This window comes from Crocodylus siamensis, chromosome 8, assembly GCF_052110815.1.
Source record: "Crocodylus siamensis isolate JL-2025a chromosome 8, ASM5211081v1, whole genome shotgun sequence".
In the NCBI taxonomy this organism is placed as follows: domain Eukaryota; kingdom Metazoa; phylum Chordata; order Crocodylia; family Crocodylidae; genus Crocodylus; species Crocodylus siamensis.
The window spans coordinates 9763663-9788184 of NC_143402.1; the positions used below are offsets into that span (position 1 = coordinate 9763663).

General features: G+C 45.1%; 1 protein-coding gene across 3 annotated transcripts in view; it reads right to left on the reverse strand.

Moving 5' to 3' along the window:
* Positions 1-24522, reverse strand: part of NRK (Nik related kinase) — a 124890-nt gene that overhangs the window by 77247 nt on the left and 23121 nt on the right. For all 3 annotated transcript variants that reach the window (XM_090060574.1, XM_090060573.1, XM_090060572.1), the window contains exon 3: positions 5047-5103. In XM_090060574.1, the coding sequence (XP_089916700.1) occupies positions 5047-5103 (57 nt within the window). The remainder of the gene's footprint in view (positions 1-5046; positions 5104-24522) is intronic.

Sequence of the window (24522 nt, forward strand, 5' to 3'; positions counted from 1 at the left end):
GGAGAAATTAGCTGGATTCCAGCAAAACCCTCTTGATAACTCTTTATTCCAATAGTACTACGTGCTTTAAATGTCGCATGCACATCAACTGATTCACCTTTCCTTTTCCCTGAGGGACCTGCCAACAGGGAACCTGCAGCCAAGAGAAGGGAAGTGACATCCCAAGTCCACAAACCAGTTTGGAGGTGAAGCCAGGATTAGAACTTGGCTCTTTCCTCCCCACCCAGAGGTTCATCCACCAGAGCGTGAAGACGCCTACAGAACGACGAGGGCAGCAAGGCAGCTGCTAGGGGGAGGCCTAACAGTCCTGGGTCTACATACTCCCCTTTCTGCAGCATCTATCTGTTGTCTCTTCTCTTCTGCTTACATTGGTCCTTGGGAAATGCACCCTCTTTTGTTCTGCTGGAACAGAAAACAGCATAGCAGGGTGCTGATCTACAGGGATGACTATTAGATGCCACCAAAATACTAATAAACGATCATAACAGAACAAATTAGAGCGAACTTCATTGGTAGCACCTCGCAATGGCCTCAACAAGGCAGCTGTGTCTCAGCTAAGAGCTGGCCAGTGAAATGGCTCTTTCTCTTCTTGCCGGTGCCATCCTTGCCAGGAAAGATGGTGCGCCGAAGGGTGCTTTGCCGGCCACAAAGGGAACAACAGAGCTCTATGCTCATGACATGGAGGGCCGCCTGCCTCCATCAGCGGAAAGGAATAAAAGAAAGCTGACACCTGAATTACCTTTTGCCGCCAAACATCCTTGAACTTATCAGCTAATGAAAAAAACAGGCACGGAAGGCAGAACCGGCTGGGACATGCACAATGTTTTTCCATGCTAGCCCACCACTTCCAAGCAACTCCGCTAGCCAGGTGCCCCCTTAATTGCCAGAACGAATATCCAACAAAAAGGGTGAGATCCCTGCCAGATGCTGTGAGGGGTGATAGGCATGGAGTCATTAATAGTTGGGACCCAAAACTGTTCTGAAAATCCCACCACGTAGGAGGTCTCCTCGTGAGCAAACACCAGATCAGAGCACACAACACTCACTCAGCATGTGCCGTCCTGTGAAATGGGGACACGGAGCTGTTTGAGGGCAGTGCCGTGCTGTCAGGTCACTCAGGAGCTGGAAGGGGCACGTGCTCCAAGATGGCATCCCCTAAGGTGGCCCTCAGGCAGTGCGAGCATCCTTAATAATCTCTTGCTACTTCCCTGGGACAGGGAGGAGGTCAGTTCGTTTATGCTAGCAAGGTACACAGATAATAGCTTGATTAACAAGGGAAATAAGAGTAGCTAAGCAATTCTGCCCAGAAAGTCTGTGGCAAAGCCAAGGTTTGAAACCTTGAGTGGTCTGTTAGGGAGAAGAAGGATGTTGGCAGGGGGAGGTGGGTGAGAGAGAAGAGGATGTGGATAAAGCCATGCACCCAGGCACTCCTGGCTCCAACCTTCCCCTTGCTGATACAATTATGGGCCAAACATTGCCCTAGGGACCTTGACATCTGCTCAGATATTTTGCTGCTTAAGTAAGGAAAGCTGCTTGCAGATGCCATTTGCTACGTTGTTTGCGGGCATGGTAGGTGTGTGCGCAAAACGGCAGGTTTGCAGCCAAACCCTGTTTGAGAAACCATGGGCCTCGCCTGACCACAACAACATGAGGTAGCAGAGCGAGGAGGCACACGCCTCTACCCACAAGAGGAAACAAGACTGGAAACTGATAAACACACTGCCAGGAGGTTCTCTTGTCAAAGTTATGGCAAGGAGACACGTCTCTCCTTGAAAAGTGATTTTAAGAGCTGGAACGACAGAAAGCAGGAGGTTCCCAGGGAGCAGCCTGCCGCATGCCAGCTCCGAGGAAAAGCTCCGTTTGCAGGAGTAACGTGGCAAGACGCGAGCGCTTTGTTTGCTTGGCATGATGAGAGAACAGGAAGCCAAGCCCGTGAGGAGAGGCGCAGCAGCACACATTACTGTCAGCCCCACTCGAGCGATTTCAAAAGGCTCCCACACCCCTCCCTGTAACATGACGCTGCAGCACTTCCTGACAGATGTCCAGTGCATCCCGCGGTGACCGCAGCATCCTGCTGCCGATCGGGAGGAGGGAGCTCAGAGGCACAGCTCATGCTGAAGGGGAGCACATTTCCTCTGCGATGTTTCTATCACGGGGCTCAACACCAGGCATGCCAGCTCGCAGCTGGTCACAAGTTTTCTGATCAAGTGAATTTTCATGCTGTGAATGTCACCCGTCTGGTGCAACTGAACCTTTGGGCAGGAATGTGCCAGTGTCACTTAACTTTTCATTGGAGAAATAAGGATTTATTTTTCCCGTTCCAGACCCAGGCTGGCATTTCTGGTTATAAGCAGAATGCTAGAGAGAGGGAAAAAAAATCCAATGCAAGACAAGTCCTTGGTTGCTCACATGAAATAGGAACTATCCAGGTTCAAGCCCCTCTCCCATGATTCAGACCAGGGGCTTTGAACTCCCCTCTCCTACATCCCAGGTGACTGCCTGAATGCTCAGTAATCAGCCACACTGGTGCGGGCCACTCTCTCCTGTCCAAACAAACAGAGATATTTAAAACCTGAATTGGGAATAATTTGATGTAACAAATATTGACTCTGTTGTAAGCAGACACTTCTGTTCTTCAGATCTCTTGTGCTAGGCACAGACATTCAAAATCCCCAAGAGGAATCGATCTGAGTTGTGCAGTTTTCACTAAGTGGCATAGTTTAGAGTGAGAGCGAACATAACACACATTTGCCCTTTGCTGGGAGGGAGGCAAATCTGTCATTTTTAAACCAGTCTGCATGTGCCAAACCTCTGTGCTGCTATTATAGACTGGTTTTGTGTGCCGAACCTCTGTTCTGTTACAAGTAGACCAGTTTCCCATCACTTTTACTGGTAAAAGTGTAATGTCTGTACCTGGCCTTAGAGACTGAAAGCATTTCTATCTAAGGGACTTCCATATCTCTGCATTACGGTAGCCCTTGAGCACCTCTCACCATAAACCCGCTGTGCGGTGGGGCAGTGCTATTATCTCTGCTCCAGATGCAGAACCGAGGCACATAGAGGCTGTGAATCACTCAAGATCACTCAGGAAATACAGGGCAGAGCAGGGAGTTGACCTTTGTTCTCTTAAGTGCCAGGTGTGCACATCAACCTCAGGGACCTTCTTGGTCCATCACTACCAGCTGGAACCAATTGCTTCCTGTGCTTGTGCTGCAACAAGCTAGGGGAAGCATACAAAGCCCCAGTGCAGCAGAGCTGGGAGGTGTCAGGGCTTAGAGGGAAAACCCCGAATGGTTGCTCTGAAGATTCGGATTGAAGCTCTGCAGAATTCATAAAAAGAAGTACATTGCTTGGTGTGAACCAACTCAAAACGAAAGCAATCAGAGAGGTTATTGGTACTATTCATCCTCAGAACAACTGGCCAGATTTACTAGGACACTGCCGCTTTTCTGTGCTGCCCCTGCAAAGCAAAGCAACCAGGTTTCGCCAGCCAATTAAGGGAATATATAGCCTCTTTGTGTTCATGGAGCTGCACAAAGCTACTGGCATGAGCCAGCCAACGTGGGCCTCCACATGCTGTCATGTGATTTTTTGCTGGACACTGCACATTTCCTGGAGTTTTTGTTCTGATTCTTCCACTGGGAAGAAAGCTGTCAGTGGTACTGATGCCCTCTCCCAAGTCAAGCTATCGGGCCAACCCAGAAATCTTTTTTGAATAAGTCAATAAAATATTTCTGCCTTTGAGTTGGCTCTGGGTCTCTGGCCCCAGACCTTTCCCCACTGACCTTTGAAGTCTAGGGATGTTCAGATCCAGGGATTTGATTTAGCATCAGATGCTGCCAAAATTCAACCTCTGTTACTCCCCAGCAAACAGCAACCTAGCTTTACCTTTGGTGACTCTCATTTCTACTAGCTATTGCAGTTCACGTAGCATGTACTTGCACGGACAAAAGCAAAACCCCAGGGGTCTACTGCTCCAGTTGTCATAGAAAGGGACCCTCTCCATGGACAGACAAGCAACATATTCACAATTTGACTGTGTATGTGCATGTATATTTTGCAGAGATGTTGACCTTGATTCTTATTCACTCTCGGATCCTTTTAAGCTATCCTGGCAGAGTGAAAGCAGAAGTAAATTACTTAACACTTACCTTTGCATAACTTTTCTTCATCTTAAGAGTTTTATGGTACTGCCCATCACTGAAGCGTTTTCATGCTGCCAGTGGGGTGCCAAGGGGCTTTTAGTGTACATGAAAACTGGATGCATAAGTCCTAAGGATGAGCTTCCAGTAAGTTTAAAGGGGGTGGGGAGGCATAGGTTTTTTGGCCTTTCCAACATTCAGGCTAATTTGGTCTTGTGGAGGCAAGTTACTATACTATGAGTCAGCTGTACAGGGGAACAAAAATCAATGCTTAGCAAATTCTATGACACTGTTATAACTGTAACACCGCTCTATAAATGTGGAAAGGGGCAGTGCCAATTAAATTGTCTCCTTTTCTCATCTATTGAATCTTAAAAAGGCAATATTTGCATCTCTAACATGTTCCTTCTTGCTTGCCGTCAGTACAACTGCAATGCCCTAGATTTTTATACCAAATAGAGGAATGGTTGGTGTGCAAGAGGAAAGGATGTGATGAAACACAGCAGGGGCAGCGAAAAGCTACAGGAAATCTTCTATTTGCTATCTCTGGCAACAGATAATCACCAGAAATAAGCAGGAAGACAGTTCTTTTCTTCATTATTATAGACTAGCAAAATATACAGAAGTGCTGTCCCCACTTGCTTTGGACAAATATGATTAAAAACAAAGCAATGTGTTCATATAACCCATCCTTGGGATCTCAGGAAAACACCAATGCTCAGAAAACACAATGAATAGCAGATGGCCATCTTCTTTCCTAAGGAAGCCACACTAATGTTTTATTTTACATAGCCCCTTTCTCCCCCCTGGATTGAAGGGAAAAAAGGGCTACATAAAATAAAATGTTAGTGTGCAATCCAGGCCACTGTCTCTCCCACCCCCTTCCCACTATATGTTCACTCACCTCTGTAACGTTCATCACCTTAATTGCTGCAAGTTGTCCAGTCTTAACATGGCGGCCCTGTTAAAACAATAACATGCTGTAAGTCAAACAGATATTTATGCAAACTGAGTAGATGGTAATGACCTTCGCATAGTAAGAATCTGAGCAGTCTCTCATGCAAGGCTAGATCTTGCTGCATAGCTGCTTCCAGGCAATATAAATAACATCTGAAAAATACAAAACCACAATGCTTTAATGACCCCTCTACATCTTTACTGAGGACAAGGTAAAAAAAAAATACAAAACTCTTATTTTCAGCGCCATATGTAGAATGAGGCCTATGTCTTTAGACCAACATGGCTATAACCTACACCCCGGTATGCAGAATGAGTGGTTTTTGGTCTGGGTCCAGTTCTTACGTGACAGATGTTCCCATCCCTCTAAATGATACTTCTTGATGATCCCAACCACAACGTCAAGGACTCGATGGGCAGAAAGCTGGAATGACCTTTTCTCCCTGCATGTCGGGGCTGAAATATGTTGGTGAAACAATGCGGAGGAGAGTTGGCATTGCTCCTTACTGCTCCATATACCCTGCACACGGACGAAGAGAAAACCTTGTTCTGCAAAGCTGTCAACCTGGCCACATTTACATGGCCAGGGGAGACTAAAGTACATTTTTCTCCCATCAAAGTCTCTATTACAGAAAGCGTAGCCTTTGGAGTTCTCCGGACAAGTAGTTAATTGCAGGTCAGGTCCTGTAGATTTTGTGTTTAAAGCATAATCTGCTGAGCTGATGGAGAGGAACTCTTCAGCATCTTTACCTTATATACTGAAGCTGTCAAAAGGTGGTGTGTAATAACATGAACTAGAAAATGGAGACACAAGCAACAGGATGGGCCTTTCACATCTCTGTCCTCATCAGAACTGTTCAGAAAAGACATTCAAAGCAAGGCACGTTGCCTCATTATGCTAATCAGGTGAAGATTGTATCAAATGACACGGTCAACAGCGGATTGATTAAACATGCTGCTTCTCTCCCTTACCAACCAGATTTTTCACAAACTGGCCTGCCTTCGAGCCCTGTGAACACAATTTTGCTTCGATTAATACTTGTGGGTACAAAATTGCAGACACAGTTCCCTGTAGTGGGCCAGGCATAGGAAATCATGAAGTTGCATTGGAAACCCTACAAATTGTGGACGAAAGGATTTGCAGGAGCAATTTTACACCTGCAAAATTAGAAGAATCCTTTTAAAAATCAGGCCTTTTCTGTTCACAGTTCCATTCAAGTGTTATTTATGGAGCAATGCAGTTTTGCATGAGGGAAAAATGATTCCTTAATATCAAGTGACAGGTCTCAGTCGTGTTTACTTTTTTTTTCTTCAAAAAAGCTCACTCCTGCTGGATTTTTTTTTCTCTATGAGTGTCCTCTTTCTAAGGCAGCACTTCTGGGATTTTCTTATAATGAATAAATCCTACCATTCTAGCTTATCACAGAGCTCAAGAAGAAGATAAATGAGGCACACCCATACCATGAGTGTGCCACACGTGTCAGCATGTCAGACCACAGATTCTGTAGCCACAAGTGCTATCCCGGACAGATGCCTGCATTTGGTCACTATCCATTTCAGCTGACGTCAATCATGGTTTGCAAGCTTCCTTTTAGCAGCCCCTGTTCCTTTGTTGGAGACCATTGTTTGCAAATGTTTCCAGGCATTGAAAGTCCTGGCAATACAGAGACAGGACCTTCCACAAAATACAGTAATGCTAGACAGGCTGGCACCCTGATTTAACCCCAAAGCTTGCCTGGAATTACATTTGTAGATGAAGTCAGGTCAGAGCAGGTAGCAGAGATGCTTTGAGATTTTTTAAATCTGTTTTACCAGCATATAAACAAGGTTAATACCAAAACAGTACTGCAAAGGATATTGCAAATTCATTAGGAGAGAAAAAACTGGAGGGGGGGTGGTATTTTGATTTCAGATCATGACCCCTATTCAGCCAATCCTCTGTATAACAGACATCTGTTCTTTTATACTCATACATCCATTCCAGAGGCACCTGATGTTTTTGCTTACTTTTCTTGCTGTAAATCAGAAACAGTCAATCTTGGGAACGCAAGTTAGAGGAAATGTTGCTCCTACTAAACAAACAGGCTTCTCGTTATTTAAAGTATTGTACATTAAGTAGACGGTTTTGCTTTGAGGCCTGGATTCACCTCAGAAGTGATTCACACATGTCCACGATTGCGCAACACACCAATTAAACCCATTCCCCAAATCCCCATGTCTCTGTATCCTGACAGCAGTGGGAGTGAGCCAGGACAAGGGGCACAGAATTGGTAAATGCTTCAGAAATCTCGTCTTGTCTCAGTGCTGAGGTGTTCACTGTATGATACATGGGGGCTGGACCCGATGAGCTTATGACGTCCCTTCCAGCCCTAAACTTCTGTGAATCCGTGATTCAAGGTTATTACTAGGCAGGGAATAGGCCAATAGCCCATCATCCATCAGCACAATCGCTATCAGAACAAATGTAGTTACTGCTACAGCAAACCTCTCGTTCAGCAAAGGAGTCTTGAATTTCAGTGGGAAGGAAACTTACTTTTGGGATGCAGAGTTAAGAGGGCAAAGGACCCATTTCATACTCAGGCCCTTTTGCACTGGATTTTTAGAGAAGCTGTGGGGCTTGGCTAAACTGTCAGGCATGCTGGGGAAAGATGCCCTGTCTACTCGTTCTCATTGGATGTGCAACCAGTGACATAAAATGTCAATCATCTGGCTGATTTTTACTTACCCCTGCCGCCTCCACACTGTTACCCTAATGGGGAGTACAGGGTATTTTTGGGCTGGGGGAACACGCAGCAGGAGAAAGCACGTTTCAGAGCAACAATGTGCTGTGGTCTGACACTGAATAGGCATGCCTTTAAAGTAGACTGAGTGCATTTTTAAACCTGTTTAGGTTGCCTTGCATATAATGAGAGGCATTAGTGGGCATGAGAATCTGGCCTCATATCAAAAAGAGGGAAGAAGAGAAGATGACAGAGTGTGGAGCGTTTTAAGTCATTCTGGTAGGTTGTTGATACTATCCATTGCTGCCACATAACTTTGTGCCGCTAGCCTCACCGCTCCTGGCTGGGTTTGGGCAGTCCACTCATTTCACTCCATTGTCAGAAGAAAAGGGCTAATATTAAAAATAAGCATTGATCGCTACCCACTATCAATGACTGGGGTGGAAGGCAATGGTGTAAAACGCTGCTGGGGCCAAAGAGAGAAGAAAAGCTGTAGATGCTTTGGTATCAAACTACTGAGCTTAGGCAGTGCTCACCTGTTGCTCTGTCTGTGTGGTTTTGTGGGTGTGAACGTTGGTAGCTGGGTTTCCCGAAACAAGCAGAATAATGGGGCCAAACTGTCAAGTTCACTCTCCTGTCTGAAAAAAGTCTCCCTTAGTAAGATGGACCACACCCATGCTCATATATGCAACCAAAATGATATATGACAGAATTACCAGTCAAACTGTGCCCTTGCTGCAAAGCCTGAAGCACTCTTCTCTTTTAAATATATGCCAATGTGATGTCCCCTCCAAGCATCCGTAAAGGAAAGACATAGCAGTCTATCTGCACACAGGCTCTTCCAACAGACCAAGGGACCATCTCACCACAGGACCATCTCACTTGGAGCATCTCATCTGGAGCCAAGGGACCATCTCACCATGGGACCATCTCACCTGGAGCCTTCTGTTTATTCAAACCATCCTATGAAACTATTTACACTCGCATGGACGGTCACCAGGGTCACTCTATTCATCATCTCATGCAACAGCCCCAAGTGTCATTGTTACCACTTGTGGCAAATCAGACAGTCCTTGAAGCCAGGTTGACCAGAGGAGCTTTCTACCTCAAGGATCCCTCTTTACAACAGAGCCAGACCTGAGACAGCTACCCTCGGTTAAGAAGACACATGGCTGTCTGATGGGGTGGATCTTCTAGATGCCGAATGTACAAGCTGCGGGTTTTTTTCAGAACAGAAAAAGGTATCAGGCCTCTGTGGCCAAAGAGGAGCGATGCAAAGGGGTCTCGTCTTTTATGTTGGTTTTCCGGCTGTTGAAAGTTTCTTTGTCAGCTTGAAAAGTGGGTTAAAGTAGCAAGGTCTCATTCAGGCAAACTCTCACTGTGGCCAACTTCTGAGCAAAGGCATCAGGGTCTGGTCTGCCACCCCCACCCTTTTTTTCTGTTGTTTATGAATAAACAGCAGCAGCAGGAACAGGTCAGAGCAGTGGCTCTCAGCTTCTTTAGACTCGAGGCACTTTTCATTAGATCTCTCCATAGCGTGTGAATTTAGCTGCACGTCACTTCGAAAACTAAATGTCTTTATTATAGACCTTACCTCCTGGCAGAGGCCAGGCAGCAGGAGTAGGGGAGCAGCCAGGCAGGGAGAGAAGCCAACCAGTCTGCCTTCTCACACCTCCTGTAGTACCCTTTAAAGGCTCTTGCAGCATGCCCTGGTTGAGAATCAGTGGGTTAGGGGTCTGCCTTTCCCCCACACCTAAGCTAGCAATCCTAAGAAGTGTTGGTTTCTGGCGGAGGCGTAGCAGGGCAGGATCGTACCCAGAGCAGCCCCCAATGCACAGGGCAGTGCTGGCTCCTGCCACGCTGACGGCAGTGGTGTGGTCAGCCCCTACTGTAGTGGCAGGTGCTTTGGTGCCCACCTCCCAGTGACATTACTGGTTTCTGAAGCTTCTGGTTTCTGCAGAATGTAACGTGGGAACTAGAGGCCATAAGATTTCAGAGCCCTGGGTCAGGGTTGTCTGTTTTTCCAGGCATGGGGCTGACCGAGTCAGGCTGCTGGCCAGGGGCATTCATGAACAAGGGACTCCATGAAGTTAGTATGTTAATAAGAGACTCCCAACCCTCAGACTTAGGAAAGGTTAAAGGACAGCCAAAGTATCCATCCACTTGTCCGAGGCCAGTCCCAGCACCGGAGCACATCAATGTTTCGGACATCCAAAGTGCCTCAGGCAGAGACGTCTCTTTTTAACTTCTCTTCAGCATTTTGCTATGTTACCAAGGCTCAAGAAATACTCCCATTAGCGATGGGACAGGCAACAGCTACAGAAAGCTTTATCACTCTTTCATCAGCAGAGTCTTTGTAAAACTGAAATCAGTTTACCCCCTCCTGAAGTCTGCATATTTCTGATCACGGCTACATGTCTGGAGGATGCTCTACAGCAGAAATCTGTCTTCTGCGTAATCCAACTGTGCATTCACTCAGCGAGAGACAGTCCACAAGACTGGGACAGATTATTCAGTGTTTATTTCAGTTGGGCACGTATTTATTTTCTTAATGAGTTTAGATAAGGTTGCCATTAACCCATACCCCCAAGTGAGCATCAGACGCATATTAGTAAACCATCTAGGTGCACGGACAGGAACAGAACATCAGCGTTTAGTGGTCATGTTCCTAGTTGATAACGGGGCTTTGCAACAGTTCAACAGATTTACAGCGAGGCACGTTGTTTCAGAACTACAGCAAACACGGCTCCAAATCTATGTGAGGCCAATTTTTTTTTTGCCTTATGGACCATGCAGCAATTACAGAGGTATGCCAAAAAACTTCAATTTTCAATTAGCTTTGAGTCGCACGTGGGGGCAGTGGATAGGAACAGGCACAGAGAAAAGGCGGTGGTGCTGTGATTTATAGCACTCCAGCTATAGTGGGAAAAGTCCCGTTCTATCTTTGGCTCATGGAAAAACAGGGCTGGAAGGGACTTCATGAGCTCATCTAGTCCAGTCCCACACCTAAGGCAGAAACATCCCTGACAAAGCCATCCCAGCCATGAGTCTGTGTAACCTGCTCTGCAAAATTTGCACAGATGGAGAGCCCACCCTGTCTCAAAGCAGCCTGACCACCCTCAAAGTCAGAAAGTTCATCCCCTAAATTTCCTCTGCTGCAATTTGAGATCATTGCTTCTAGCTCTGTCCACTGCAGCCACAGGGAAGAGGCTATTTCCATCCTCTTTATAATTTTAATCACCCTGCAGGGTCCTTATGCCAAGGGATCTGAGCCACCTCTCTTCAGTGTCCAACACACTCCTTACCCAACTAGAGGAGATTTGCCTGTACAAAGTGATCCCTCCCCTGGGAGGAATGGAGACTCAGAGCCAAAAGCTCCACCGTCCCATGACCGACTGGCTCCCTCTCTCCCTTGCTGCTACTTTGCTTTGCACCAAGCTGGCCTGCATGTAACTACATTACACACTTCCTTTTTGGCACCAAGTGCTCATTTCTTTCCACTTGTTTCTGGGCTTGTTTGCTGCATCCATCCCTGTTTAATTTTGGCAAGAAGAGGAGTGCATGGAAGGGAAGGGAATGTCTGCTCCGCTGTTACGCCGGTTAACATGCACCCACTTGGATGCAGGCACTGGCTGCAACATGACGTGGTGTTTCCAAGGCCCCGGGGTTGGTCAGGTTTCAGTGTGTCATAGTCTTCACTTGCCCCTAATTCCCTAGCGTCTGCACAACCAGAGTTTTTTCCCTCTCTAGAAATCAGCCCATTTGCCAAAGCTGTGGGACTCTTGTGCAGAGAATCCAAAAAGAGACATCAGACTCCTCAGACATCAGCTCTGAATACCAAAATCTACCCTAGTACATTCACACTAAATTCCTCCTTGACTTTGCAAGGGTCTGTCAGCATGACTGGGGTTAGGGAAAGCTGGAGATTCTTCCATGCGTTGCTCAATGACTATCTATAAATACAGAAGCACCCAGGAGAGACTGCAGCCACCCCACTCTTTGCAAGCAGAGGGTGAAGGTGCAGTTGAACAGGTGCAGACCCATATTGCTAAGGAACTTCAACAAGCAAGTTCAGCTCAAAACCCTCGAGACCCTCTCAGGTTAATCTGTGCAGCGCTGTGGCTTCCTGGTAAGCAGCCAGAACTGATTTCTCTGCTCTTGGGACTGAGCCACACGTTTTCTGCTTCCCCTCCCTTCATCTTGGTAGCTGCAGGGAAGCACTAAAGATACAGTGCTAATGCACAATGCACCGAGTTGGGAGTCCGGGGACCCAGGGTCCAGTCCAGGCTAATCTGCACTGGGGTTTCTGGACACTACTGTCTAACACTGCATAGCTTGGGGCAAGCTTGAAGCCCAACTTTTCATAATGAACTTGCTAAAATGGGGCCGGATGATTATCAAGAAGCAAGACATGAGGAGTCTGGAAGTGTATAGCCAGTTTTTGTTAGCTAATGGGCAGAGGGCAAGCTCAGCGTAGCTAATGCACTTGAAAAAATAGCGTTGAATTGCAATAACAATCAGTTTCTTGTGGATTACACTTTTTAAATCATAGCAAATGATTTGCAACAGCAACTGGGTTGGAAAAATCCATCGCTCCTTGGCAGTTAATTACAGGGGGTTCCCCCCCCATAAAGAATTCAGGACACTCCTTGATGGGTTTATAATTCTGTGTATGGCCTAATCATTTTGTTTTAATCATGCAATTTGGGGCATCGCTGTGGAAAGCCTGCCCTGGCTGACAGTCCAAACTCTTGGTGGTAGCTCTTTTCCAAGCTTCCCTGGCTGTTTGTTGTATTTTGGGCATGTAAATCACAAACTGTACATTCCCCCAAGGAATTTTTCCATCCTTTGAGGTGGTGAGAGGCCCGCCGGCATGCAAGGACAAGCCATATTCCACTTCAATTCCTGGCCACCCCTCGGTTCTATTTTTCATCTGCAAAACATGTCCCCTGGAGTTTACTGCTTTTGTGCCAAGAAGGCAAGAGAAGGGGGATTCCTCAGTGCCACCGTCTGTCCCTGCTGCTTGGGTGTGATCCCGTGGAAATCAGTGACAAGTACCCTCAACCTGAAGATGAACCTCATCTCTATAACGTCCCAGACGGACATTCCTGAATCTCATCCAAAGTCAAATGGGTGTGCATGAAACACTAAGTGCTATTGCTGAGGCTTTAGGGTGGCTGATATCTGGACAGAAATTGTCCTCTGTCAGTGATAAGCAGATGGCAGCCTCTGTCAGTGATAAGCAGATGGCAGCCTCTGCCACAACTACACACCATGGTTGTATTAATAGTGAGATCTTAACACAATGATGTCAGTGTGAAAAAGCCTCCTTAATTTATTACTTCAACAAGATAAATCTCCATAGCTTTCAACTGGCTTGACTTGAGATAGTCCAAACTAGATTGGGCTGGGCTGGCATTGCTCCATTAACCTGAACAAAGCTATGCATATACAATGGCTACAGGACTGTAGGAATCCTTCCTCAGACTATATGCTGCCGGGCTCTAGTTTATTCTGCCTCTATAGAATAAAAAATACCCCTGTCTCCAGATCACTATAGCACAGAACAATATGGCTATTAATCCTGGGTAAATGATCAAAAATATTTCTCATGGTTTATATAGTTAATCCTATATGCCAACTCACAAACTAACCTTACGATTACCTATGTTTCAAGTGGTACATAATCACCAGCTGAGGTTTATTACCCTCCCAGTGGAAAAGTAGGCCGGAATATGAACCTGAACACTACACAACATACTACACAACGAAAAGATGGGAAGCACAAATAGTGAAAGCTTGCACGGTGCATTTTCTAGTAGTCAGAGGCTAATGCAGGGGTGGGCAAAATGCGGCCCATGGGCCAGATGCAGCCCGCCAGGCTATTCTATCCGGCCCATGGAGCCCATAAAAAAATTAGAAAATAAATATTAATCTGCCCCTGGCTGCCTGTCATGTGGCCCTTGATGGCTTGCCAAAACTCAATAAGTGTCCCTCTGCCTGAAATAATTGCCCACCCCTGTAATGATACTAAATGTGCTGCAGAAAGAAACTGCAAAGTTATGTCGTTATGATGAATTATAATGGAGAGAGAGGAAATACTGGTATCAAAATGGAAAACCACTCAATGATCAACAAATTTGTCATGTTTCATTCCAAACTTGAGACTGGATAGTACTGCTAATGTCAGCAAACCAATAGAGCAAAAGTAAAGCTAACCTCCAGTGAAAAATTAGGCCCCTTTCAAGAAATACTAGCCTATGTCTGAGTAAAAAACGATGATTTTTTTCTCTGCGCCTCAGTGGGTTTTTTGCCTCAAAATTTTGTAAACAATTTGCATGCATTGGATGTGAAAGTATTCATGTCATCAAAATTTGATGGGGCTTCCAAAAAAACCCCCCAAAAAACCGGCATAAACAAAAATGATGAATTTCCCAAAACTGCACTCAACGTGTCACATACTTAAGCAGAAAATGCCGTAACTCACATCAGCTACGCTCATAACATTCATGCACAGGAGATTAGGTTGGTAGTAGTGTACGGCTTTCCATATACTAAAATAGCAATGCATTCGTCATGAGGAGAGATCAGAGTATGCATCTCTTATCCATTACTTAGAGCACTATTACGGGCCTCTTTTCCATGAAGATGGCTACAAAACCATCTCAGGCTTGGGAAGAAACCAACAATTTTATATCCATGCTGCAAATGAGTAAACCATAATCCACATGAACTGTGAACCCAAGAGGCTCTCAGCTAACAGAAGCGACTTTTGTGTCCAGCTTTTTTTATCCTTGCAGTTGCTGTTTCCTCCCATTGTAGCAGTGGAAATGCAGGTTGTATGCTTTGCTTGATGCTCGTCCATGCTTGATGGCAGGCCAATGGGAAAAGAAAATCCAACAAAGGAATGAATTGAAGCCTCTAGCAAACAGGAATTCAAATAGCCACATTTTTGTAATATCAGTGTATACTCAGTCTTGTCCAGATGACTGTCCTCTTGCAAAGGATGAATCAGTCATCACTTGTGTGGAACCACAGCTAGAGTACAGTTTAAAGAAAAAGGCTTCTTTTTAGGTTTTAGAAGTGTTAGGGTTGGCCTAGCCTTGCTCCCACAGGGCTCACTGGGATTTGTACCATTTATTTTAGTGGAAGTGGAGTTAGGTTAAACACAGAGCACTTTTGAGACTCCTACTCGAACCATGCAACAAGGGAAAGGAGCCTTTCGTAGAAAACTTGGCGCCGACTGCTGTCATTTCTCACCTGCCTCTAAATGGGTACCCAAGAATTGCGCTTGGCACTGGCATGAAAAATTTGCTAGCTAGCATTAGTGCCCATTAATGCAGTTTTAGTTTAACCCTTTGCTGCTTAAGTGCTTATTAAAGAGTAAGATGAAAGTACACATCTATCCTCCCCCCATGGTTTTGCCTGGCAATTCAGCAACATGCCAACAGATGCTCCTGAAAGTCTTGCTGTCATGTGAGAGTCGCCTAGCAAAACATTAGCTATGCAGCACCTGCACCACACCCATCAGGTTAAAAACACAAAAGGCATGCAGAGTAAGGGACATGTGATTTGTGGTTTCATCTTAATGGGTAGGGGGAGGCTCCCCTGGAAGAAGTGCTACTGATGCAACTGGCTCTTGTGAGTAAGGAAGAACGGAGAAATTTGAGGCACTCCTTTCAAGGTGTATTTTAAAACCTGGAGCTCTTCAAGCATAACTGAGCGGAAGTTAACCCTCGAAGCACATCCTACCAGGTGAGGTTCATAAGACTCAACTCACTGAGTGCCAGTCTGGGCACATGCAGTTGATGTGAAATACAGGATTGCACATGCCCAGGGGCAAGGGCCAGGCTTATATTGATGTCCATGGGTTTGCATCGGGCCCTGGCCACTTTACATCTGAAGGGGATCGATGGAAGTGTCCTTCTTTGTGTAATTAGAAATACAAAGGCTTCTGCTGAGCATAGCAATGGAAGGGCCCTCCCAAGTCATCATGTCCAGTCCCCTGTGTTTGCAAGCAACCATTTACCCAAGTACACCTCAAAGTGATCAAATGCAGGTGAGACTAGAGCACTGCAGTGGGAAATAACGGCTTAACATCTGCCCAAAGGATCCTTGGAAGAGCACCAGGCCCCATACTACACATTAAAGCAAGAACCCGCAGAGCCCTGGGGATTCGGGGGAAAAATACTTTCCTGGTCTAAAACTGGTAACCAGCATGACCCTGAATGGAAGAGCAAGACCCTCCAGCCAGAAGTCTGTGTTTTCAAAGTATTAGCGAAAGCATCGGTTCACCCCAGTCATAACCCCCAACTTTAGCTTTGGTCCATGTCCCCATGCTTTAGAGGATGGTTCACCCTCCTCCTCCAAGCCGCTAAGGTTCATAAGAGGAAAAAAATCCCTTCCTAGCCCCTTCCACTGCAACCAGCAAAAGCTCGGAAGCATGGGATTACTAGCCACCTAACTCCACTGGTAGGAAAACCAGTTTCCCCAGTTCAGAAAAAGTGGCTTAAGTCCCATTGACTACCAAGGAATTTAGGCATGAATCTAAGTCACCTTTCCTGAACAGGATCCCTTCTAAGGGCAGAGGGAAGAGCATCGCCCCATGTCTGTCTGCAGTTGCAGGTTTAGACAGAGACAGAAGCAATGCAGAGAGAGGCGTGAGAGACAGGCTGTTTAGCTATTCCCCCCGTCCCCACGTTTTATTTATTAGGACATAAAAAATGGATTTCTTTAGGCCTCGATTTCAGTATTTACATAAAAGACAGTTCAAACAGTCTTGCCATTCATTTGGTGCTCGAACATTTGTCACGCCTCTTAACATCTGTTGATACATATTGTAGGGTTTCCAAGCTCAGCAACGCAATTATATAAGGATACAGCTATCTCTCCATGCCAAAAAAATGGCAATTTCACAAACACAGGAGGCTTTATGTGCCTTAAAGTTTTTCTGGCTCAGCGGGTGCCCATGGCGCAAGGTCTGTAGGTTTCCATGAGTCAGCAGCAGGGCTGCAATTCAGCGTCCAGGGAGAGCTGAGTAGGTGGGAAGAGGGGGCCACTTTTACTTAGCCCGACAAATCGGCATGTATGGTATCAGGGCTTGTTCCCACTCCTAGGTTCAGGCTTCAAAGGCTCTGGCACGAGGCCAGGGCTGCTCAGCACCTGTGGAGGCCAATGGTGATTTATGAAACCCAAGGTCTGTGACACCTACAGGCTATTCACAAGGAAAAATAAATAGCGTAGGAAAAATTCAGGCTTTAGAAACTTCTCTTCTCATTTTATTGGCTGAGGCCTATAAAGACACATTAGCTGAGGTGGAGGGGATGGCAGGGAGGTGGAAACCTTTCTGTCCCAACCAATCTCCTGTTTCACTCGAGCCATCTTTATCCTGAGAGACAAACATCATGAACTGGATAAGGCATTGTGTAGGTACACCAGAAGCTCTGCTAGAGTAAAGCAGAAAGGCTTCTCTCTGTCTCTTCTGAAAGGAAGTGGAAATTCTTCTTTGACTTCAGTCGGATGAGAGCTGGGCTTTTAAAGAAGGAAAATCTGAGCTTTATGTTCCCTGATGCCCTAAAGTCCTGGGTGGTCGTGCGTTGCAAGTCAGCAGCGATGGTTCAATACAAGTAGTGCTGCTTTCCTCTCCTCAGGCTGATGCTACTTGTATTTTGTGTGCATGTCTATTCCCACTTTTGCAGTTTTACCAAGGCCACGATCAGATCTCTGTCCTTTTGTGCATTGTAAATATTATCATTTGCATTTTCTATTGAGTACAATGCAGAACAGGCAAGGGACAGTCTCACGTCAAAAATCATGTCTTCTCTACATAAGTAATAATATTACAAACTGAGATTTTCAGACATCTCAGGCAGTTAGGAAACTGTTAAAAATCCCAGTCTAATTAATTTTTAAAAACTGTACGAACATTTAATGAGCACAAGCTTGTGTGCGTGCACACATGCACACAAATGGTAGGGTCAGTTCCTGCGACTATTTGTAGAGCAGAATTCGAATGCATTATTCACAACAAAGAAAGGCATAAACCATCTACCTAATAACTACTGGTATTAGATGGGTCTGTCTCACGCTCGTTTGATTTTTCCTCAGTGGCTACTTCAGCTGACAAACAGCTTGTCTCCCAGTGTGAATCCCATGGGTCAAGGGCTGCACCCACTGTAGTCCAGAAAAACGTCTGTAGATTTCAGTGGAACCAGGATTTCACCCCATGAAATGTCCCCTGACAATGGAACTGCCTATAAAACAGATGGGTTTCTCAAAAAACATCTGCAGTTTTCGTAAAGAAAACTGACCTCGATGTTTTGTTTCAACCAGCTCCATAGGACCACCATCTAGCCAAAGGAAGGATGAGCTGGTGGCCACCGCTAAGGTTTGTGAGAAGATAATTACAAAACCTCAGCCCTCTAATTTCTAAGCAGACTCTACAACAGCTCCAATACACTGATCTTGCAAGGAAAAAAACATGCCCCTGTGCCTACCCATTGACCTGTTGGCCAAAGGGTGTAGAAGCCTCCTGTGTGAGAAACTCATTCATAAGGATTAAACTGATTCCTTAAATGAAACTGGACACACGTATTTGAATTCACATATTTAAGCTGCAATCCACTTTTCCAATTATATTATGAAACAGCACTATGCCAACCTTTATTTTCCTAAAGAAAATTCTAAATCAAGTAAAGTCCCGCCGCTTTTTCTTCTAAACTAATCTAATCTGCATACGGTAGAAGTCTGTTTGGCAAGGGCTCTCTCTTTGAGTAAGCTAAAGGTCATAGTTATACTAATAGCTCCCTCCCAGCTACAATTGCTTACTTTTTAGCTGGTGTGTCCAGCACTTTTCTGCATTGCTTTTAGGGACCCAGTCAATCAGCACAAGGAGGGCATTAGCTAGAAAAACAGAGAACTCGTGGGAAAAATATTGCCGAGTAATTGGAAGAAAATAGCTAAATCCATTCCAGTTGCAGAGCCACACACTTATCAACAGAAGCAACAAGAGTTACTGGAACATTTAAAACAAAGCTGTAGATAACTGTACTTGAGGAACAGGTCACAGAGATGACTACACATTTCTTGTATTAAACAATGAATTACTTTCCCAGCTTTTAAAACGCTTAGATTTTATCGTGTATTTAAATTATTACAAGTGGGCATATGTCTATAGATGTGCATACTGGATTGCATCTTTCTTCCCTTATCCCTGGGTTTTTGGTTGTAGCCATGTTGGTCTAAGGACATAGGCAGGCAAGGTTCTTTGGGTAGACGTAATATCTTTTATTAGACCAACTGAGTAGTTGGAAAAAATGTCTTAGCAAGCTTTTGGGCGCAGTCACCCTTCTTCAGGCTTAGGGAGTCTCTGCTGGTCTCAGAAGGGTGACTGCGCCCGATCCCCTCATCCCTGATTTTTCAGGGCTGAGAATACAGTCACTGAAACAACTCCTAACACAACAGGCTGCTGTGGGAACACATATGTTAATAATGAAGAAGTAAATCCACCAGACCCGCACATGAGATTGCAGGGCTACTGAAGCTGAACCAGGTCTTGGGCTCTGTTTCAGTCTAGCCCAGTCCTTCATCTCTCATTTATTCCAACACTGGTCAATTCCTCCTCAACCCATTTTTGGTTTTAACAACAATCTTCAATCCAGGCAGCTGCATCACATTGCAAAACAGCTGTTAAAAAGCAGACATCTTGCACTTTCCACCAGATGCCTGACTTGCCTTGGGTGCTCGATGGAAACAAATTCAGAGCGGCTAAAATTTCCAGCAACAAGCTGCCTGAGGTCTGAATAGGCTTTGAAACTCACCCTTGCCTTTAACTTCTTCCAATTGTGCTAATAATGATTTCAGAAGCTTTGACATGTAACCATTTCAAAATCATTTCCTCCTGCAGCACATTTGTACACCCTACTGTCCCCATCCAATGGCAGAAGACACCATGTCTTTGTCTTCCACCACAAGGGCTTCAAACTTACTTTTTTTCCCCCAAATGAAAACACATATTCTCATGTAATCTCATAACTCCACACCACAGGCATTAGCAACACAGATTGATAAAAATAGATTTCTGTGATGCTGCAAAAAGATAAAACAGTCTAGCTTGAGGGTCAGAGACACAACAGGAGTTTAAACAGCAAGACTGAATCCTACATGTACAGCAGAGCTGTTTTACTACCGTTGTTAGAGTGGTTTAGCATAAAGCAGCCTTAGTATAAATGAGATGAGGAGGTAACATGTCTGATCAGACATCTACTTACACAGGAGGAATAACCACATACAAGATTACAGATGCAGAGACACTGAAATGAAGCGTTCTGGAAAACCAAGTGGCCAAAAGGAATCCGCTGCTAGATGAATGCTACAATGCAGTTATACTAGTCCTCCCTTGTAACCAAATGAGTTTCAGGCATATGCAAAGCACTAGCATGTTAATGGTGGCATTGTGCATTTGCGCTAGGGACAGACATTACACATAAACCGGTTTAAGTGATCAGAAACTGGTTTACACCTGTAACAGAATAGATGGTCAGTGCACATAAACCAGTTTCAAAATGGGTAGATTGGTTTAAGATAAACCTGGTTGAATGCAGTATCAGATTTAACTGATTTGGGTCAAACTGGTTTATGGAACTACTGTCCCAGACCCCTTCCTGGTGCAAGTTAAATCTGAGTCCCCCAGCATCCCATTCACTCCTGGGCTGGCCTGTGCTGTCTGCTCCAGAGACCAGGGCTGGCCCTGCCCCTCTGCTCCCTATCTGGAGCAGTGAGGGCTGGCTCACTGTGCCCTCCCCCCACCCACCCTGCAGGCAAACCCCTGCTGGAGTCTGGGGTGGGGTGGGGTGGGGAGGGGGTTAAACTTCCCTTTCCCTGCTTGCTCTGCCCTGCTTGTTTAGTGCTGGTTGCAACTGTAGACTACAAATCACAGAGGTACCTGGAAGCAGGAAGGACCCTCCTGCAGTGTCCTGCTGCTATGATTCTGGACTGCAAATCCCAGAAACCTCAGGGGCAGCAGGAAGAGGAAGCAAACAAACAGCACATGCTGGCTATGTGTATTTATTCCTAAGGTCTGGTACACTGCACCACTTTAGAGATGTGCTCTGGTTAAACCTGGTTTGAAGCCACTTAGCTTATTCTAGTTCCCACAGACCAGCCCAGACACTTTGGGACGGGCTTTCAGATGTGCTCACCTTTTGCCTAACTCTGCTCACAGAGCTTTACTAGCAATTTCACTGAGAGGAAAGTTTCGCTAATGCTGAGCACTTTCGAAAACTCCCACTCTTTATTTTGATACGATGAAACAATTAAGAAATAAATTGGTTCAACAGTCTGGCTCAATTTCCGACTGATCAAGAGGGCTTCTGATTTGTGGAAGCCTAAAAGTCACCTGCCTTCACCCAACTAGAATGGAGCTTTATCACTAACCAGGGTACTGGGAGCCCTACCCACAGTAAGGGCCAAGTAAGCAGCTGCATGTGAGAACACCTTTCTTTAGCAAAGTGACAACTTTCCACCTGCTAAAACTTCCTTTTGTTTTTGCCACGGAAAAAAAAGGCACAAATCAAACCTTTCTTTCCTGCCAAACTTGCAAACATGGTGTTTCTCACCACCAGCGACACACAGGAACATCCTACTTGTGCATTGGCATCAACCCCAAGGACACTACTGGAGAACAGCTGGACCCAAACCTCATCTAATGTGAATGGGTGCAGCTCAACAGAATTCAGTGAACCCGATTCATTGGTATCAGCTGATGCTTGACCCCAAGCTCTTATCAATACTTTCTAGCCTGCCATTAGTTTGACTGGTTTTCTCCTCTCAGTTCATTCTCCTCTGAGTGCATTTTTTTGTGTTCACAAAAAGTAGTCATACATTGATGTTCCCCAAACAACACACAGTGGCAGTTAAAACCTCCTACATGTTGCCCTGCTTTAGTTATTTTTATTACAGTAATGCCTAGATAGGTGCAGTGAGCAAGACAGGGTAGGCACCATACAGACATGTAGTAAGATACTTTTATTGGAAGAACTTATCATTTAAATGGACCAGGCAGAGAAAGTCGGGTAGGAGATTGAGGTACAGACACCCCCAGCCACCCAGACATATTATTTGTATCATGGCAGGCCCAAGGACCCTCCAGCTGTGGACTGAAACCCATCTTGTTAGACACCGTACAAAAAGACAATTCCTGCCTCAAAGAACTTAGGATTCAGCCCCACCATGTCATTTCCCGTATGTCACCATCAGATGATAAAAGCTTTCTGCCCCTAGTACAGAAGAGAAGAACCCAGAACCTTTTCCCACTGGGTGTAAAGTTCTGGTTTTTTACAAGGAATCCACTAGGACTTGGCAGTATAGTATATGCTACACAAGGGGCCTAATCCTATACTGCCTATTGGGCATCTAAGTGAGTGACTTAGTCATCGAAGGGAGAATCTCTTCCACCCTATGGGAGCCCTGAAAAAACTGTGAATACAAAAGGTGGGTGGGTCCTTCTCTTCCCCTCTCCCTGTAAATTAGGCCTACAGCTAAATGTATGGTACAAATGCAGATGCATTATCAGTTTCTGAAGTATAGCTACTCCTTGCTTAACATCATAATTATGTTTTTGAAAACTATGACTTTAAGTGAAATGATGTTAAGGGAGTTACCTCCCAGTAGTCACATACTAGCAGGCGGTGGCAAAACAACTTTATAACCGAACATCGTGCTACTTTAAATGAGCATGTTTTCTAATAGATTGGCAACGTAATACTGTAATGAAACAACCTTAACTGAGATGACGTTAAGTGAGGAGAACGTGTACTCAAGAAGGATGGAGTAGGATCACACTTAGGCACCTAAGAAGCAGAATAAGAGTTGGCTAACGGTTTTCAACTGGCTGAAGAAGCAAAACCTTAAAGCATGCCCTTGAGTTACAGCTAAAGCATTGACACCCATTGCTAAATCTCTGGAAGTACATAACAATATGGTATTGAAAGCTATTAATTGACCAGTGTCATCTAAAATTAACTCCATTAAGATTAGCTCATTAAATATACCACGTTCTTCACCAAGCAAAATCCCATTAATAGAAGAAACTTACACTGAAGGTAGACACGGGTAGGGTTTGACAGACCAATTTAAGGGTCAGACGCGAACAGCAAGTCTTCATATCTAGCCCCATGAAGATCACCCCCTTGGCCTGCCAACAGACGCAGCACAGCTCATCCTGAAGAAAGCACATGGAATTCCCCAGCCAGTGAACCAAAATCAACACCTGAAGACAAACTGGAAGGCAGCATACACTTTGGAGAACTGATGTAATCAGCAATTTGCTGCTGCAAAATCTGAAAAACCAGCCTCTGCATTTATCTTTCTGATCAGGCTTTCTAGTCTATGTTATGATTCACTGATCTCCTAATAAATCATGCTGCCGCTGGTTTTTTATATATTGTACAATGAGTAGGATAAGTCAATGGCTTATATAACAGAACGCTTGTTTATAAGTGTCGTGTTACATGCCTGGCATTAAAGGCAGCCAAAAAGAAAAGAAAACCCATTACTGACATGTGCACCTGTTGTCAGAGTGAATAATACCTATGGGAAGTTCAGCCATTTAAACACAACTGTTTGGGCACCCCGTTAACTGCATTTTGTGGTCCACAGTCATCGTCCAGAAGACTCATGATGTCACTCGGACAATCCCTTCATTTGGGTCAAATCATGCTTTCATCCAATGCCTCACAGTCAAATCCACTACCATTGTACTAAAGTCCACCGTCCTAAAATGAAGAATTACTCATGTTCTATAGAAGTGGTTTTCAAACTCTGGTCTCTGGACCCTAGGGGATCCACAGACTCTGTCTAAGAGGTATGCAAAATATAAATATGATCAATCAAAAGTATGTGGGTACCCACACTTAAAATTCAAAGGGTTCTGCACCTCCATTCAAGCTTTTTAGGAATCCACAAATGAAAAAAGGTTGAAATCCACTGTTCTATAGTAATAAAACCAATTCTAAAGCTTGCCACAGCTCCATATCATTAAGGAATGCCGGACAAATCACAGTAACTTTTTATCTGCTCAGCTGGGCCCAAATTCTTGTACCTCACACAAAAAGCCCAGGGACACGAGCTTTGTTCAGTGCAATGGAAGAGAATGTCTCAGTGAAGCCCACTGGTTCAGTCATCTCCGATCTAAACTACACTGTTTACAGAAAACCGTGTACCTAGCTTTCCTGACCAGGTTTGCATTCATTTTTTTTCCGTCAGAGAACTTTAAGTATGGTCTCAACTGTTTTACTGTGGCTTTTATTTTTAAAGGAGGGCGCTGGCATTTACACCTGTGCACCAAAGAAGTGTAAGGAACAGATTGCCTCTGAACAGGAGAGAATTTCAGTTCTGAAAAACAAACTGTATGAGATGGGAATCAGCCCCTATGTTTGATAACAGGATTTAAACAGCCTCAAATATATTTTTGGTGCTTTGTCAACGTATATGCAAAGAAAGGCATCTGGATAGGCATCTGGCTGGGGTCATCTGATCCCAGCACTCTTTCCTGCCTAGGCAGGGGTTCAGACTCGATGATCTGTTGAGGTCCCTTCCGACCCTAGCATCTATGAATTGATGAAAAAGAGCCATGCTAAGAGGATATCAAACTCTGGGGCTCCCGTCAGACATATGAGGGTATTATAGGGGCTCCCTATATATAT